The 20224-nt window shown below is 44.3% G+C and overlaps 1 protein-coding gene across 1 annotated transcript in view; it reads left to right on the forward strand.

Annotated features, from left to right (window-relative positions):
* robo1 (roundabout, axon guidance receptor, homolog 1) overlaps positions 1-20224 on the forward strand; it is a 258413-nt gene that overhangs the window by 215173 nt on the left and 23016 nt on the right. Inside the window, exons 9-18 of the mRNA XM_079513570.1 lie at positions 5870-5994; positions 6668-6839; positions 8922-9127; positions 11406-11487; positions 12187-12355; positions 12727-12893; positions 13354-13475; positions 15497-15728; positions 16750-16871; positions 19412-19583. Of these exons, the coding sequence (XP_079369696.1) occupies positions 5870-5994; positions 6668-6839; positions 8922-9127; positions 11406-11487; positions 12187-12355; positions 12727-12893; positions 13354-13475; positions 15497-15728; positions 16750-16871; positions 19412-19583 (1569 nt within the window). The remainder of the gene's footprint in view (positions 1-5869; positions 5995-6667; positions 6840-8921; positions 9128-11405; positions 11488-12186; positions 12356-12726; positions 12894-13353; positions 13476-15496; positions 15729-16749; positions 16872-19411; positions 19584-20224) is intronic.

Below are 20224 nucleotides of genomic sequence, written 5' to 3' on the forward strand. Positions count from 1 at the left end.
AAGAACTGTTATGTAATTTGTTTATCATTGCAGCGCAGTCTGTGAAATTGATATTACTCGGCATGTTCTGTTGAATTTGCCATCCTTTAACCTAATTTAATTTCAAAGCCCATGAAAGAATCAGAAGACTGTTTTGAAGAAGAATGGACTGAGAGTTTTTAGCACCTTCCATGGCCAGAGTGTCAATGAACAATGCAGCCTTTGTGCAGTGGCGCCTGGGGCTATTTTTCTTTCTCTGCGCTCTGCTCTCGTTACTAACTTAATCAGTGAATTATTGTTTTACACATGCGTTTGTCTGTCTACAGCACCTCCTTTACACACTCATAAACATGTCAAGTCAAAATTTCCATTTATTGACGTAAGAACACATAATTGGCCAAGCCACAGGTTATATTTACGGGTTGATTGTAAAATCATTAATCTAAGCCAGATGACAATATAGAGAGATGGTCTTTCCAGTAGTGTGTGCGCGCACGTGTGTGTGTGTGTGTGTGTGTGTGTGTGTGTGTGTGTGTGTGTGTGTGTGTGTGTGTGTGTGTGTGTGTGTGTGTGTGTGTGTGTGTGTGTGTGTGTGTGTGTGTGTGTGTGTGTGTGTACTGTACAGACCCACCTTTTTCCTTTTTTTTTTACGCGTTTTGGTGTGTGGTTAACTAATGTTTATGTTTTGTTAGAAACCTCACCCAGGAATATTCATCATACGAATGTGAATCCATTATGTAGTGGAAAGATAATTCACAGAACTAGTGTTTTTTTTCTCAGCTGGTAAGTTTTGCCATTAACAGTGATTTATTAGTGGAAAGGCCTTGAATAGAATGGTAGTCCCCAGAGCAGCGTTGCTAATAACCCATGTAAAAGGAGTGGAATGAGACCTGGAACCTGTGCCAAAACAGTGTGAATGAGAGGAACCTTCACCGTTTACTCATGGCTGGGCTTTCTACAGTACTTGTCAGCTGTTCTCATATTAATCAGGTCAGCAGTCTGTATATGCGGTCAAGGAGATAAAAAAAAAGCTCCAAAAAGCTGTTAGAGGCCATGCTTTCTTCTCATCACTCCTTCTCTAAATCTCATGTGTACATTTACCATCAGATGCATCCATCTTATGTAGTATTGCCTGTCACAGACAGTGCTGTGTAAGTCACAACGCAGTGGATATATGGTATGGAAGGGCTCCGAATGGGGCAGAGATTTTAAGCTGACCACACGCTCCCACAGGCCTCCCAATGGGAGCTCCTATTAATCACGCTAAGTCCTCAGCATGCTGTTGTCCATTTCTAGCCTCCTGGTCTGCAGCATGGCTCAAATCCCTATTAATGTCTCTGCAGTGGTCATTGGCATTATAGTCTGCCCCCCGGTGGGCTGGAGGCTATACTGCTCAGTACATTTGATCATCTTATTGATACAGAGACTCCCCTCTGTGTTACAGTGTCGCCGTTATTCAACAGCAGAGATCTCTCACTAAAGTAGCCCAGACAGATTTAAGACTCACCTCTCCCTCCACGTCCACCACTGTGATCACAGTGGCATGGCAGAGGTAGGGTTACCTAATTAAAGGCTTAGACGCACATGAACGGTGTGTAGGGGTTGTGTATTTTCTACGTGGTATTCATTTGTGTGTGTGTGTGTGTGTGTGTGTGTGTGTGTGTGTGTGTGTGTGTGTGTGTGTGTGTGCGTGTGCGTGTGCGTGCGCGCGTGCGTGCGTGTGTGTTTGCTTGCGTGTGCGTATGATTGCGTCTATCTCCGCTCTTCCCTCCTGGTTGGACGCACGGATGGCGGCGAAGCCTCTTTTTCTGGGACCTTTTGATGTGTGCCTTATCTGCATTTTAAAGGCCAGTGTTAGGAGGAGGGGAGCTAGGGGGGGGGGGGGGGGTCATTACTCTGACTGACAGCGTTTATGTTTCCGTGGGAGCCGTTGAAGCAGACAGATTAGATAAGGTGAGTGATTGGCTAGGAGAGATTTATGACCAGAGAGTGACAGTTAACATTCACCTTGTGTTTTTATGGGGCCGGTCTTACATATGCAAGGCTATGTTTGAAAGACTCTGTGATCCAGCTGCTGCTATAGGGGGGTACTCCAAGACCTCATTAGAGTCCATGGAGACGTTCATCTTTACACACGCGAGCAACGCCCGCGAAACCATGAAAAAGATACAGTATGTACACTGGATGTGGGTATCACACAATGTAGATCAATGGCAAAGACGGTCTCATCACGATATGCGTGCCTCTCTTTATCATTTTAATACATAATTTCAGCACACTTATCTTTGGGCATGTTTGTGATATTGTGAAAGAAATGTCTTTTTCCCCCGAAAATGGAAGGCTGAATGCTCACAAGTTTGTAGATGTACTATTTTTGGAAAACCCCCAAAATGTTTTTTTCCCCCTACATATATCAATTACTCACAATTATTGTTTAGGGGTGTATTCCTTCTGTATTCCTGGATGACGAATCAAAACATGAAGAGAATACTTGATGAATTGAAGAAAATAACTAACATTTCTGTCCGTAAACTCCAAGTAATACAGCTCTCAAAGTATAACCCAAGTGTCTTGTAAGCAGTCCATGTCCTCATTAAATCCAAAACACCACAATTTCGTTATACTCCTGCTGTGTTGGAGTTTATATACACATTTTTCTTCTCCAATTCATCAAGTTTTCTGTTCATTTCCCTGCTTCGCTGTGAAGCAATTCGACACAAACAAAACTCTTTCATGAATACAAGCCTGCTTGGGGTGAGTGATAGATGAAAAGAATTTCCGCGTGTATCGCTGAGAACCCGAGGGTGAGTGGGAAGTCGGTCAGACAAACAGTTGTCCAGAACCGAAAATCCAAGTCTCCGAATCTGTCTGTCTGTGTTCCATTTTAATGCCCATATATGGAGATCTCTGTATCTGTCTGTTTGTCTGTCTGTGCATGCGTGTGTGCGTGCAATTTTGTCACTGGGGTTTAAACTGGGGGTGTGATATGCCATCATGTCTCATCCTCACTAAATGACATTGACATGATTTGGTATGTTTACCCATGAACATCACATTGTTGTCCTTATCTCTTCCCTTTGTGTCATCCAATTTATTATTTATTTATCCCCCCTTTGTGTTTTTGTTGTTGTGTGTTTTTGTTTCCTTTTCAGTCATATCTGGTAAGTTGAAATGTCATCCGTCACCTATTCACCACTCTGACCGAGGCAGGATGCTGTCACAACCCCTTCCATCCTCCTCCTATCACCTCTCCACCCTCCAATCAGCTCTCATGTTTCTGTTGTCATGGGCAACGGCGAATAAAGGACATTAATGGGTAAAAATATGCTCTGTCTGGGCATCCAAGGTAAAGCCACATCATTGCATTCTATTATTTCCCCCCTCTTGCTTTTATGCATTGCCCAACACGCCATCCTATTTATGGACAAATTGTGCCTGTATTCAATATGACAGATTTCCAGATTGCTTTTATGTGTGGATGTATTGCACAGCTGCTGTATGAAAAAGCATTAAGATGTGAGGAGAAGTATCACATTACGAGGGCGTATCTGCTGTCTTTTGAAATGAAGAAGGAAAATGCCCAGCCTCTGGCCCTCTGTATTCAGGGTGTGTCTCCCCACATTGATGTCCTATTAGTACAGCAAAGTCTAATGTCAACTCAGAGCCGCCCACGTGGATGACATTGGGCTGTGACACTGTGCAAAGTCTGAGATGGGATTTATCATTAAGATGCATGGACCCTGCATCCTGGCCCTGGCCTGCTCTATTGGAGGGTGTCAGCATGGACAGATGGCTCAAATTTATCTCCCATTTCCATGTAAATTTTATTGGACCGTGCCCTTGCCCATGCAAATGAAGGGGCATAGTAACCGTTGGTTGTAGTTTTCCATGGAATCTTTATATACTGTATGCTGGCATTATGAGCCAGATCAACTGTCAGTTTAGGCTTCCAAGATATACGGTTTAAAAAACCTACCAACCGTAACTAATTTGTATACAGACACTATATCTGTTGCCCCAGAACTTACTGGTTCTCAATTCAAATATCCCAACAGTATGTTATTGAAGCCATGCTATTGGCCATATTCCGACCGCAGCCAGCAAGGTGATACCTAGGTGCTACTTCCCATAGACAGCCCATTCATCCAAACAGAAAAGTCTAATTATATTAAACATCGTCAAAATCACCAACATTGCAGCTGTAGGGAAAGCTTGAATTATCCTATTTCAATCTGTAAAGCTTTTGTTTAATAAAAATCCACCGTTATGAGCTACTAAATTCCTTGCAGATGATTATTTTCTAAGTATCAGAGTATGGAAGCGCTCGTTATCAGTAAAGCAACCTCCTGCTGCCTGCTGCACTATGTGCACATTCAAAACAGGTGGTGCACATGGGCCGTTGAGTGATATTCAACGAGCGCTTCCAAACTCCAACACAGAAGAAAATCACATGCAAGGAATTTCTTGACAGGAAGTAGCTCATAAAATGTCTACGTGGATTTTTATGAAACAAACACTTTACCGATTGAAAGAGGATAATTCAAGCTTTCCCTACAGCTGCAATGTTGGTGATTTTGACATTGTTTAATATAATTAGGACTTTTCTGTTTGGATGAATGGGCTGTCTATGGACAAATTCAGAAACGGGTCTCATGGTCGCAGCTTACGTATTTCCTGTAGGCGGACTCGACATAGCTGCGGGGTTTAAACCCTCACCAGACGCACCTCTTCTACTACAGTGAACGGTGAGAACGGTGAGTGACTGATGTTAGTCTGCCTCAAACGTTACTCTTTTACCTGCTTTTTACTAACACTAACGTTACAAAGATGCCCAGAACATCGAGATGAACCTGTGTAGTTTATGGCTGCTCCAACAGTAGTGGCAACATTCCAAAAAAAAACGTCAAAATATCCACCGCGGTGGCTGAGACCAGAGCCATTGAGTAATGGTTGAGATGAAGCAGTGAAAGGTCCTGAAAGATACATAACGTCAGTCTTACCCAATACCCAATCTTTTTGTTTTATGAACACAAGGCTCCTGTACTTTATACCTCATACTAAGCATTTAAAGTACGAGGTATAAAGTACGGCAGCCTTGTGTCCATAAAACAGAAAGATTTGGTATTGGGTAAGACTGACGTTATGTATCTTTCAGGACCTTTCACTGCTTCGTCTCAACCATTACTCAATGGCTCTGGTCTCAGCCACCACGGTGGATATTTTGACATTTATTATTATTTTTTCAATGTTGCCACTACTGTTGGAGCAGCCATAAACTACACAGGTTCATCCCGATGTTCTGGGCATCTTTGTAATGTTAGTGTTAGTAAAAAGCAGGTAAAAGAGTAACGTTTGAGGCAGACTAACATCAGTCACTCTACCGTTCCCTGTAGTAGAAGAGGTGCGTCTGGTGAGGGTTTAAACCCCGCAGCTATGTCGAGTCCGCCTACAGGAAATACGTAAACTGCGACCATGAGACCCGTTTCTGAATTCGTCTATGGGAAGTATCACCTAGGTATCACCTTGCTGGTAAGATGGCTGCGGTCTGAATATGGCCAATTCTCTCACTCTATCACTGCTTCCCAAACACTGGGTCGGGACCCATTTGTGGGTCGCGGACACATCTTTATGGGTCCCTTTATTTTTTGTTTACTACATTTTGTTTTTAATTATCATTTCGAAACATTTTTCATTTTTTTTTTCTTGACTTAAAAACAAATTCCATAAATTAGAAAACAAATGTTTAAGATAAAAAACAAAAATAGCTGATAGTTTGTATGCTATTTTCATTATTTTGGGTCCCGGAGAGACATAAAATTTCTCTTTTTGGTCACGGGCTAAAATGTTTGGGAACCACTGCTCTACATGACCAAGCGTTTTCCTTCCCCAGTGCCACCAGTATTTGTGGTGAGACCTCGAAACCAGGTGGTTGGAGTCGGCAGAACTGTCACCTTCCAATGTGAAGCTACTGGAAACCCTCAGCCAGCCATCTTCTGGCAACGGGAGGGCAGTCAGGTATATATGATTTTTATGATATATATATGATTTTCTTTTCCAATTTACGTTTTATTTAATTTTAATCAAACATACAGTTACTGATATTGTCCCTTATCATTTGACCCATTTAGGCCTGACCTCAAAATTTAAAAAAACCCTTCTAAATCCTCCTTTTCTGAAATAAATATTTTCACGATTTTTCAAAAATAGCAGACCTACAAGCTCGTAGCGCGCCACTCGGTGGCGCGCTATGAGCTTGTAGATCTGCTATTTTTCAATAGCTAAATTATAACAATGTTTAAAACACCAAAAGGGGTTCCCGCCCAAAATGGGTTAACTGTCCTTTTGCGCAGATCACGCAAACCTCAGCAAAAAGAAAAGGACAATATCGATGGCCTCCAACTGTATAGGGCCCTTATGACTGAACGTATTTATAGCCTTATTTAGTTATTTTACTATTTTGAAAAACGTTTTAATATAGTTCAACTAGCCGATCTACATTGACACGTTGTGAGCTTGTGGAACAGCTATTTGAACTATTTAGAAATGTTTTTAAAAAACGTTTAAGGATGAGGGGTACGGCGGCGTGCAAGATAGGGCCCCTACTGTATAAATATAGATATAGATATTATAATTAGAATTAATAAAAGTCCCACTGCAGCACACATATATTTTCTTTCATTCCTTCCAGAACCTGCTGTTCTCCTATCAGCCTCCGCAGCCATCCAGCCGCTTCTCTGTATCTCAGACTGGAGACCTGACCATCACTGACGCAGAGCGCTCAGACGTGGGTTACTACAGCTGCCAGGCCCTCAACATCGCTGGCAGTGTCATCACCAAAGCACTGTTAGAGGTCACTGACGGTGAGTGGCAGCCTTTCTCAAGGCGGTTTCTGTCTATGGCAGAGCTTGGGGAGGGACTAAACAGAGAGGAACATTGAAAGAAAAGATTTGAGTGGATAAATATCAGTATTTCAGTAAATCCTTACTCATGACGCTAAGACTGTACATCTGATAGGCTGTGGTTGTGCTGGGGAGCGTATTAATATCCGTATTGAGGTCTGTGGGGATTGGTCTGGCCGACTGTATGTGTTCCTGTCAGGGGGTAGAGACTCTCTGGTGCCTGTTCACCCAGACCGTGGCTCAGCGTTTGGCTTCAGAGCCTTCAGTCTGGCTAGTGTCTCTCCAGTGTTGTACGGCTGGTTTGCTGCCGTCTTGTGCTGGAGGATTGTGGCTGTGTGGTGAGGTCTGGATCAGGTCCCCTCTAATTACCCTAGTAGCCAGTCCCTGTCAGCCTGGTGCACTAACTTTGTCTTCATTCCTGCCATTCCCATACGGACCTGCATGGACAGTTATTATTTTGTCTACCACTCACCTTGATTCATCCCTTCATTTGCCAACCATCCCTCTTCATTTCAAGCCCGAACCAGCATGGCTTCTGTCTCTCTCAGCCTCTCTCTCTCATTCTCTCTTGCTCTCTGGATAATAATAACAGTTATTAAAGTAAGCAGGCCCCTACTTCTCCACAGGCAGATCTGGTAATTACAGGTCATGCTGACAATGTTTTTGTAATTGCACCATCCCCAGTACCAAAGCAAAGACAAAGCTGCACAGAAAGTTGCACCGCAGTGTTCATCTTACGATGCACGCACATGTGCATGCATCATTATGTGTCACTTCTACACCGCATTAGATTTTCATTTGATTGCTGCTCACTGAAAAGGGCCAGCTTGTAAATCAGTAGGGCTGGCAGCAGTGGTTATCAATAGTAGTGTGGATAACAATGATAGGAGGCAGTTAGATAACCCTACAGTAGCACGCACATGATAGATGGTGCACACCGTGGCCAAAATAAAAATGAAAAAGTGATGCTATAATGTAAATGTGTATGTAATTATACTCTATCCCCTCAGACTCTGCCTGTCACACTGTGGTGTGTCTGTAATTTTAACCTCTCTCTCTCTCTCTCTCTCTCTCTCTCTGTGTCTCCCTGTCTGTCTCCTTCTCCAACTCCTTCTCCAACTCACACACACACGCACACACACACGCACGCACGCACGCACGCACTCACTCACTCACTCACTCACTCACTCACTCACTCACTCACTCACTCAATCAGAATTAGAGGTTAGTTTGTTTGATTGCTGGCCAAGTATGTTCACTCATCACATGCCACAGATAGATGCAAATTAGCTGTGTTTAGCTAACGGTTGTGTTGTCCCACAGACATACATACACACATAGCTGCGTAATGGAGCGGAGGCACCGCTCAAAAAACACCAGCGCTCACAGGCGGAGAAGGGGAGAAGACATGGAAACATCCTCATGCTAATGACACTGTCTGTTCCGTTTTTTTTTTTTTCTTCTTTTTCTTAAGCATTTTCTCTCTTGTCCAGTGTTTTATGGCTGGGGGATGGGTCACTTGGTTGTCGGCTGTGAGAGTGTGTATAATACCAGACGTCTGGTGGAACTGCACAGAGAGAGGACTAAAGTATTTGAGCCTGTTTCATTTTAATTACACCGCTTTGTTTGGCTAAGGTCAGCCCCTGCTGCTGAATGATTAGAAAATTGCTTCCAGTTGTTCAAATTGGATTTCTTTCTCTCCCACTACCCTTTGCTCTGTTCAAATGCTCACTTGGCTACACGCTGTTGTTAGATTCATTCGTACCCTTCTCTGCCTATTGTGTACACACACACACACACACACACACACACACACACACACACACACACACACACACACACACACACACACACACACACACACACACACACACACACACACACACACACACACACACACACACACACACAGTCACACACGCGTTGTTGAAATTGCCTGAATGCTCCGTCCTTCAATCCTCTCTACAACACAACCATTCTTCATTTGTTTTCTACATTTCCACACACTCGCTTATGCCATTTTTTCCCCTTCCTTTTTCACAGTCGTGTCAGACCGCCCCCCTCCAGTAGTCCGTCAGGGTCCAACCAATCAAACGGTGGCTGTGGACGGCACAGTGGTCTTGAGCTGTGTGGCTTCAGGTAATCCCACGCCCACCATCCTGTGGAGGAAGGACGGTGTGCTGGTGTCCACGCATGACTCCAGGGTCAAACAGCTGGACACAGGATCCTTACAGATACGCTATGCAAAGGTGAGAAACACCTCTTTTTCTCTGTTATTTTTTTTTGCTGTGCAAAGCAGCATCATTGATGATAAGAATGCGTCACACTGTGATGCATTGAGCTTGTACTGTAGATCGGCTAGCCTATATTTAAAACATTTGAACCCTTTTGAAAATAGTGCCTTTTAATCATTTCCAATTCATCCAAATACCTTTCAGAGCAGTGCATATCATTATGTATCACATGTATGGCGCGGCAGGCAAACCCCTTGCTATGGCAGGCAAACCCCCTGCTGCTTGGCAAATAAAGCATGTGGTCCACACCAGCACCCAGCCTCCGTAAAGCTGTCAGTCAGCTGTCTTGGTTTGAAGTGGATCCTGTGAAGTCGAACACACTCTAGTTCTGTCATTCAGCAGTGTGTGCACGCATGTGGGTGTGTGTGTGCGTGTGTGTGTGCGTTCATGCGTGTGCGTGCATGTGTGTGTGTGTGTGTGTGTGTGTGTAAGTGTGTAAGGAGGAGGGGGTGCTGACGTGTCCTCCAGATGGAGGCGTCACAGGGTCAGAGTTCACGTCAGATTGCGGTGTTCTGATGAAGGCTGGCGTGTCTTGTGGTGACAAGGCTACAGTGTGATTGGACCGCCAGTGAGAAGGGATGTGCCTCAACCCCTCCCTCTGCTGTAGCCCAGCACACTCCACAGGCACTTTAGATTAATGAACTTGTCATTTCTTGCCGACAATTGTTTTTGTCATGCCTTTGACATGCCAAGCTATTTTTTTCCTCATTAATGCGGTTCCACCATAGCTCCATGACTATTATTGTTGTTGTTTTTTAACGTGACTGCTTTAGCTGTCAGGAGGAAAAGGATCATCATCACCTTGAGGAGTTGTTCACAGTCAATTACGCAAACAATCTAGTCTAGTTTTCTCTCTGTCTCGCACACGTGCACACACACCCACACACACACACACCCACACCCACACCCACACACACAGTCACACACACAGTCACACACACAGTCACACACACACACACACACACACACACACACACACACACACACACACACACACACACACACACACACACACACACACACACACACAGACACACGCAAGCTAAATCAAAAACATGTGCACGCAAACACACGGTGCTCTACTGTTACTTCTAGAAACCACAACAAAATATTTTTTGTTATCCTAACCTCAGACTTTCAAACAGTTGAAACCACATATGTATATATTGAATAAATTATTAATATAATTATACTTTTATATCATGTCACACAGTGTGTGAATTTTGAATTTGAATTTAACATTCCTCAGGATTGTCGGTATGTCAAACATTTCATTCTGCTGAACAAGCTTCAGTCCCAGAATCTTTGAACAAATGTTCCACCGTATTTCTACACCACAGATTGTCACCGCATCTGTTGCATGGAGCCGTCACTTCCGTGTTTGGGACTCTGGGGGATGTAGGCTGAGAAAAAGCTCTCCAATTAGTCTGTGATTCTGTGGAGATCTTTTCCATTTGACTGAGAATGGTCTGCCACTTGGCCCTTCCAGCTGCTTTCAGTTTGTGCTGTGAGGGAGACGATGGTGACTGGTGAGATTACTAGGCAATGACAGCTGACTGCCAGAGACTGCACCAGTGTGTCAATAAGCAGAGCAGAGAGAGAGAGAGAGAGAGAGAGAGAGAGTGCTATTAGCCCTCTAGGCTTGGCATTATTTTTCACCAAATACCTCAATATGGATATTGTGATGATATTGTTGGCATAACTTTCACAAAGATTATGATAAATAATAATCAGTAATGCTGATGAATGTTAACTAAATTGGGTAAAGGCAAATGATACAACTGCTAGAACAGTCGATCAGGTATGTTCAGAAAATAATATCACTTTACTGTAATGTAATGATGGCCTTAAAACCAATGTCTTGTCACATCAAACATTCAAGAATCAAGAGCGGAACATTTGTGGCATGTTCTGTGCTACCAACAGCAATACAATATGCAGTAACATAGAGATGATATGGTGTTATATTTCCCAGCCCCAATACAGGGACAAAGAAAGAGAAAGCCTGCTACGCAAATTAGCCTTAACCAAAGTCACTATAGTTTCCTCTCTTCTATGTCTTCGGCGTGGTGTCATTGTACAGTACACCTGCATTGCCTCTACTCCCAGTAGTGAAGCCTCGTTGAAAGCCATGTTAATACTGGGACAAAGGAAGAGTATGCCATGCTCACTCACATGCTCCACAAATTAGCATTAACCAAAGTCACTGGTTTCCTCTCCTCTCTGTCTCCAGCTTGGTGACACTGGCATGTACACCTGCATTGCTTCCACTCCCAGTGGGGAGGCCTCGTGGAAAGCCTACCTGGAGGTCCAGGGTAAGTCCATCAACCCATCGCGGTGGAAGGAGTACTTAAGTGAATGTATCAATACCACAATGAATCTACTGCATAATGAGTACCAAAAGTACTCACTATGCAGAATGTCCCATTTCACAAGTTTTCAAATGTAGAAAATGTATAACAATCATAAGAAAGCAGCTCTACAAGCTCGCGATGCATTGTGAGCTCAGATTTTCAAATTACCTAAATGTATTCTAGTCTTAAGTGGGTAATGTATTTTTTGTAATTATAATCAAAATCTACAAAATAACTAGTAGTAACTAAAGTTTTCAAATAATTGTAGTGGAGTAAAAGTATTATATTTGCCTCTGATATGTAGTGGAGTAGAAGTAAATGTAAATGTACTCCAATACAGTAAGTACTTAGTTACTTTTACACCACTGCCATTAACCCATTGTGGTTATTTGCTGTGACAGAAAGCAGTATGCAGGTGCTGAAATGAGTCAAAATTGAATTCACTTAACTCGTCTTAAACTCATTTGCAACCTTAGTTCCTGCAATGAGACGCATTTTGCAAATGCTTTGTATTTTATGTGAAGTAACTTGGTAAAAAGGACAGTGAGATAAACTTAACTGTGGAAATGAATGATGGAGGTGGCGTTTTATGTCATCACTGGAATTAAAATAATACAGTATCTTTATTACACTGTCTCCCTTTCTCTGTTATGCATTTAGAATTTGGTGTCCCAGTGCAACCATTACGACCGACCGACCCCAACCTGATCCCCAGTGCCCCGTCTAAACCGGAGGTCACTGACGTCACCCGGACTACTGTCACCCTTTCCTGGAAGCCCAACCTTAATGCTGGAGCCACACCCACGTCCTACATTATAGAGGCCTTCAGGTAAAGTCATTGACAAACTAGCGAAGTCACGGATTCAGTGACAATATTCGCCTTGTGGACATTTTTACCTAACCTGACTCCGCCAGATGGGGCAGCAGAGAGTACACTGGGTTCCCCCCTCCTGCTCCCATCTGGGAACTCACAAACAAAACGGCCTGGCCAATCAGCAGCAGCTATCCCGCCTCTAGCTGCTGCTGATTGGCCAGGCCGTTTTGTGGCCGGGCATCAAATCTGCCTGAGAGTTCCCAGATGGGAGCAGGAGGGGGGAACCCAGTGTACTCTCTGCTGCCCCATCTGGCGGAGTCAGGTTAATTTTTACCACCTCCAAGTATTAAGATGACTATCCTTGACCTTATCTGCTGTTTCCACAGTCATGCATCAGGCAGCAGTTGGCAAACCCTGGCAGAACATGTGAAGACCGAGTCTTACGTACTGAAGAGTCTCAAGCCCAGTGCAGTCTACCTCTTCTTAGTACGGGCAGCCAACGCCTATGGCTTGAGTGACCCCAGTCCTATCACTGATGCTGTGAAAACACAAGGTATAGTACTAGGGACCCTCAATAACCACCTCATACCTCATTAAACCCTATACCTGTACATCAGATAGAGAAAATATAGAAAAGCTCACAATGCTCAGAGTGGAGGAGAGAGTTTAACATTATTAAAATGTATGGTCCACAGGATTGTTAACAAGGTGCTACGCATATCTAGTCAAGTATATTTACGGTATAAGGTTAGGGAGGTAGTTACACAGGCTGTTCTGTATGTCTCTGATAATTTCATCCCCCACAATGGAAATAAGCTTTCAAGCTTATTTGTGTTTAAATATACTGTGTTAATCCAATTTGAGTGTGTGTGTGTGTGTGTGTGTGTGTGTGTGTGTGTGTGTGTGTGTGTGTGTGTGTGTGTGTGTGTGTGCGTGCGTGCGTGCGTGCGTGCGTGCGTGCGTGCGTGCGTGCGTGCGTGCGTGCGTGCGTGCGTGCGTGTGCGTGTGTACAGATATCCCCCCCACCAGTCAAGGTGTAGACCATCGTCAGATCCAGAGGGAGTTGGGAGAAGTGGTCATTCACCTACACAACCCCACCATCCTCTCCTCCTCCTCTGTCAGGGTACAGTGGACGGTGAGTTCTCTCTCTCTCTCTCTCTCTCTCTCTCTCTCTCTCTCTCTCTCTATCTCTCTATCTCACTCTCTTTCTCTTCCTCTCACGTCTGCTGATAATTGATGACCTTGTGAAATGCAGGTGCACTGTATTTCAGCCACATGTTATGATTTGGGTAATTTGAATAGCTGGTCCCTGAAGCACCATGGGCAGTTCTGGGGTGTTACTATGCCCACGGTTATTTGTCTAGCCATTCAGCAGTGCTAATGTGCTAACGTCCTAGCGCCATGCAGAGGAAGGACACTGCGGAGGGAGAGGGAGTCTGGAACGTGGTCAAAGTGCTCTAAGTGTCCATCTGGCATGGACCAGAACTGGCCGGATGGCCAGAGTGCAACCAACACCACAGCAGGCGTGCACACACGCACACACACCTTTGACTATACTGTAGCGCCCTGCCCTGCCCTTTGCCATAAGTTAAGCACTACTGCATAGCAGTGTATGGTGTGCCAATCTGTGCCCTCGCAAATTGGAAACACTCAGCAGCTGTTAAAATAATCCAACTGAGAAGGAAGAGGCGGCAAACTCGTGCTCTTACCTAGAAATTGCTTGCAGATGTAGGAGGAGAGGGAATGGGAGGAAGAAGGGTGCAGATAGAAGATAATCAGAGGTGAAGTGGAGGTGCTCGGCGGAGGTGGTTAGACTTTTTTTGTTCTTTTTTCTAGTGGATGCTAGATGTGTAACAGTTAGATGATTTATTCTTCTTCTGTTGGTCCCTGGACCCTTTTGGGTCCATTTGGGTTAAATTAACACTGAGAATCATCTAAACTGCAGGATGCAGCTACTCAAATTATTCTCAAATTATTTTACACAAATTGCTGTCACCTTATTATACTAGCTGTCGTATCAGGGAGTATTTAGACCTGGTAGGATAGTAAACCCAGTAGTACCAGTGGCCCAGAGGGCTGACTGTTGTGAATCACTGATTTACACAATACTACTGTAGATATCCGGGTGTAGAACATGAACATCTCCACATTAAACCCCTGGGGTTTAGTTCAAACCTTTCCTTTCTGACACCAGGCCACCCCTACATTCCCAGGTGTAATGAAGTGCCACAGTGAGTGATGAATGGCAACTGGGAAATGTGAAAAGGATACTGACATGCCAAGACTGATTTAAAACACGACTGCCCAGTTCCCCTGTCTTTCTGGAATGTCCTGGGAAGAAAGCAGGACTTCGTTTACATTTTTTTTATATATAGAAAGAGCTGTGCACTATATTATTTATATGCTATGGTTTCCTGGTTTTTGTAGTGTTAAGTGTACTCCCAGTGTGGAGTTTCTTGGTCTTTACATTTTCCTTTGTGTCGTGTTTAAACGGTTGCACAGTTTCAGTCTAATGAAGACCACCTGAGCCGACAGCAGAGCTTTATAGGCAAGAGATGGAGAAAATCATTAAAATCTTTACAAGGCAGTGCTGCCTGCCTTCCACGGGGACTGGTAGTGATATTAGCATAATGGCTAGTGGCTGTCTTCTATGCACCAAGTGTATGCAGCAACATCAAAATCTAACCAACAGCTGCCTTTTAGCTATGCCTTCTTTATTTAGTTGACATTTTTCTATCTTTAACAGTATAATCAGGCACTAAAGTTCCTCGGTAAAATATGTCTCCTTTACTCCGTCAGTCATTGGACTGCAGAGCAGGACAGGATGAGAGAGGCTTCTCCGGGAGCCCTTTAACCAGCTCCAGACTCTGAGGAACCTCTGGCCGATGACCTCATACTGTGGTTAGCGCAAAACGCTGCTGCTCCAAATGGCGCATAGAGAAACAGATGAAGAGAAAGATGGCGATGTGGATGGATAAATAGAGGAGCAATGTGATAACTTAGCACCCCGTTGTAGCCAGGGCTGGTGCCATCAGTCACCCTGAGCCACATTCTGCCTGTTGGTGCTGTAATGCTGTGAGAGTTTCCACTGTAAACTGTGCATGGGCATAATGGAGTCAAGCTGACCCCGGTCTGTGTTCCTGTACCCACCACTAGGTGGAGCAGCAGTCTCAGTACGTCCAAGGCTACAAGGTGATGTACCGGCCTTCGCCAGAGGGCCTACAGAGGAGCGAGTGGGCTGTGTTTGAGGTGCGCACGACTGGGGACGACATCGCTGTGGTGCCACAGCTCCGCAAGGGAGTGACGTACGAGTTCAAAGTCCGCCCCTTCTTCAACGAGTTCCAGGGCACAGACAGTGATGTAAAAATTGGCAAAACACTGGAGGAAGGTGGGTGGGACAAGTCTTTACTAGTCTTTTGTGTGTGTGCGTGTGTGCACGTGCGTGCGTGCGTGCGTGCGTGCGTGGGTACGTGCGTGCGTGCGTGTGTGCGTGCGTGCGTAGCACATGCCTTTGCATGTTCATTGTTTACATGATTTTCTATGCACAGCATGCATGTGCGTGAGAACAGCTGTTAACAGCAGGCACCGGGTGGGCAAGATTATGTTATGTTAAAATGTGGTGTTTTCAACCATGCTAGTACGGATGTTCAGCTCTTTGAAAAGGGCCCACGAAAGCCACGCAGACCAAGAGACCATGACAAAAACCCCATACAACATTCCAATGAATACTGTGCTAATTTCTCACTGGGTGTGGTTTTGGGCGTCTTACGAGGTTTGTTCCAATCCCTGCCCAGTTCCTAATTTTTGATTCTGTAGTCAACGGTCTCGCGGAATTCACGAGAATGTGACTAACGAGTGTTTATTAGTGTTTGTTTATGTGTGTGTATGAAGGGATGCGTGGGGAGTGTTGTTTTCATCTCTTTGACTTCTCTTTCTTGATCCCAATTTTGTCTGTAATTGTTCTCTGGTTCCAAATGTGATGCCTGTTCTCCCATGAGTGGGAAAAAATGCCTGCTTTCATTACACTCAATCAGAATGCGATTAAGATGGTTACATTGTGTTCATAATTCATTTAGTTTAATTACAGTAGGACTCACCGGGGCAGCATCATACACGCTATCATGGCCCCCACTCTACAGTATATGAATAAACAGTAATTTCCCTTCATTTACCCTCGGCACATCTTTGTATGTACCTTACATCGAATTGAGACTGTTTTCTGACAAAAGCAGCCTAATTATAAATATGAGTGTGATTATCGTTCCTTTGTTCTCGCCTCAGCTTCAGTCTCACATGGAGATGAAAGAAGCGCTACTGGGATGGGAGCAGACTGCGTACAGTGTGTGTGAAAATACCATACAGTACGTTGTATGAAGGTGTGTTTTTTTTGTCTTTTGTCTGTCCTTTAGCTCCCAGCGCCCCCCCTCGGGACGTTACGGTGACGGAGAGTGGGGACAATGGGACTGCCGTCGTGGTCTCCTGGCAACCCCCTCCGCAGGAGGAGCAGAACGGGGTGGTCCAGGAATACAAGGTAAGGTCTGCCAGCCCAGCAGCCCCACATGTACGGCTGAGGTCTGATTGCTTTACTGCAGATGAGCACAAAGGAGTCATCACTGAGAGCTGTGGGCACAGAGCCCATGACAGAAAACACAGACAATGCATACGGTATATATACAGCGAGGTAATGCATAGATACAGCATGGTAATGCATTCTGGGTTGAGGCACACCTTCGAAGGCACGTCAGTTTTATACCTCTGTGTGTGCGAGGCTTGGAGAGGGGGAGACAATGAGATGAGCAGGGTAGCTGGAGGAAAATGTTGTGAACCACCGCCATCTGGTGGAGAGGGTCATCATATACATCTTTGTATTCATTCCACACAGTAATGTCTCTAATATTTATGAATGGATCGCTCAGTCCCTCTAATATTGCTCATTATTTAATTTCATTACACATGAAAAATAAATACAGGTACTCTTTCTAATTGTCAGTCATTATAGTCATGCATTTAAGTATTATATGAATGCATGCATAATGGTCTCTATTGATCATTACTAGAAACCGACCTTTCTGTGTATGACGAGCAAACAATGCAAACAATGCATGCAATGCATGCAATGCATGCAAGCAATTAAATACATCATAGAAAAATACACTAATGACAGAAGAAGAGCAAGTAGTATGAGCTTTCAAGCAAGGGATGAAAAAGGAGTAAACTGTACAAACGTTTGTTGTTTTACTTCCAATGATTTCTATACTTTGATTATTACCAAATCAACATTTAGTTGGATTTGGCGAGCGGACAAATTATAAATTAGGCTTGAGCTGCCCTAACATGGCTTCAACTCTGCGTTCTCTTTGTGGAGTGACCTCACTTGTGGCAGCACTCTCCGCTCAAGTATTATTCTGTGTATGTCGTATCATTTTAATTGGAAAACGCTTTTGTTTTGTACATAGGGAATGTATTTTAATGATGGGGTGTGTGGGGGTACAACGCAGTCTGTTTAAAAAGTTAAGCCACTGTTCATTTTCCAGGTAAAGGTTTTCTGGTGATGGGGGTTTAGAGTAATTTCATGGTTGTTAAGTCCAGGTCGAAAGTGTTCCTTGCTCATTATTGTGCCTGGTCCCTAGGGGCGCTTCCTCTCTCGCTGCAAGAGCCTCTGAGATGTTCAGAGCTTTGTAGCACCACCACACACAACCATGCACACTCTTCCAGCACGCACGCACGCACGCACGCACGCACGCACGCACGCACGCACGCACGCACGCACGCACGCACGCACGCACGCACGCACGCACGCACGCACGCACGCACGCACGCACGCACGCACACATTGTGAAACTAGTTAACTGGGGGGTGGAAGGTGGTGGGAGTAAAAAAAAGCAGAGAGTGGCTGGTTCAGGATGTGGAGGTCTGAAGGCATCATGCTGAGGTGAATGTATAGTGCTCTTTGTGACCCTGGATTGAGTTAGTTCAGCCCTTGCAGTGAGGTGACCCCCCCCCCCCCCCCCCCCCCCGCCCTGTAATTGGGTTATGGGGGTGATTACGGATTCACGTTTGTTTTTCATGGGCTTACGGCCTCACTCTGACATGTTATGGCTACCCAGGGTAGTACTGACCCTGTGTCGAACGCACCCTGACAAACAAAATGCACAGGTTTTTGTTCATGTTTTCCTACTGGGATTACTCTGAGAGACGTAATGCGATACACACATTGTTGATATGCAGTAGTTGAGTTATAGAGACCATTATGGAGAACATTTGAGTGTGTTGGGGAGGGTTTAGTATTGACTGTATTTCCTGTGTGGTAGCTACCAAACATTAGAGCATTTCTGGTTCCATCGATCCAGACCCCTTGCATTTGTCCTAAAGATATTATTATTATTATTTGCAGAATCATATGGTCATGATTCACCAGGAGCCTGGATGGCTTGATTATAGGCTTAAAATAATCAATGTATTATGTTTGGAAATCTCCTATGGGAAAAATGAATGGGGTCTGGATCGATGGAACCAGAAAATATCTGCCACTGCTATGCCCTATACTATAGGTTGTCATGAACCACTTGAAACCTAGCATCCCAAATATGGGGGAGCATGCATTGAAAATAGCCAATCTACAATCTTTTTTGAGGGGCGCTAGCCCCTCCTACAGTATATTCAGCTATAGTGTAGATTTTCCTCTTATACAAACATTAAATTCCCATTGACAATGGGTGGAGAATTTACGTCATGCAGACGAGTAAGTCGGCTATTTTTGTCCTACACAAAGTTCCCATTGACAATGAATGGATGATGTATGATGATAAGAGCGCCCCTCACTTCACAAGGGTGTGATTTTTTGTGTACTGTATATACAGGTATACTGAGTCACAACAGTGTCTAATTAGAAATGCAGGAAGTACAGTGCAAGGCTACATACAGTATTGTCCACCATATTGTAACATCCTGTAACTCTGTATATTTTTCAGGCCTACTCCTGAATTATACACTTTCAGCAGCAGTCCAGCCTAGGTGGTCATGAAGGCATCGTAAAACACTTTATTATAACACACACTCTCTCTGTGGCAGATCTGGTGCTTGGGGAATGAGAGCAGGTACCACATCAACCGCACAGTGGACGGATCAACCTTCTCTGTGATGATCCCAAGTTTAGCCCCGGGGATCCGCTACAGCGTGGAGGTAGCAGCCAGCACTGGTGCTGGTCCAGGAGTTAAGAGTGATGTCACCGTCTTCCAGCTTGGTGAGTAGAGTTTGCAGGGACGATGCCAAAATAGACGTTGCAGGAGGCCAAAATACCATTTCACTTACTGTACATACAGTATAGCCAATACTAGTTTCATTGCACCCTAGATTCCAAGGGTAATAGACTGCCAAATATTATGGGCTAATTCTTTACGTTTGTACATTATAAAAGGACATCTACAATTAATTGCTACAAAAACATATTTTTCCTTGTTATAATGAACAATGCACTCAATCCTGTTTGCCTCTGTGCTGTCAATAGCAATGGCTAAAACTATAATTAAAATGATTACATTCCGGTTATCCACCATATCCTCCCTCATATGCATGGCATGATGAGCATGAATGACAGGAGGTTCTCACACTGTCAGTGTACCCTGAAATGCCTTTCACCTTCAGTAGCTCGTATTGTGATGATCACAGCAGTTACATGCAGTTCCTGCGTGCCTGAGTTGTTTAGCCTCCTGCCACGCCCTCCTCCGTTTTTCATTTGAAACAACAAAAGCAATAAGCTTAGCGCCCTAGGATTTCACATGCCATGTCATTAACGCGGGCCAATGCAGTAAGGGCTGCACGCATGTCAAATCCAAGTTCTTTATCTTTTTCAGATTTTTGCACTCTTTCAGTCTAGACGGACAC

This window comes from Electrona antarctica (genome assembly GCF_951216825.1).
Source record: "Electrona antarctica genome assembly, chromosome: 11".
Taxonomy (NCBI): Eukaryota; Metazoa; Chordata; class Actinopteri; order Myctophiformes; family Myctophidae; genus Electrona; species Electrona antarctica.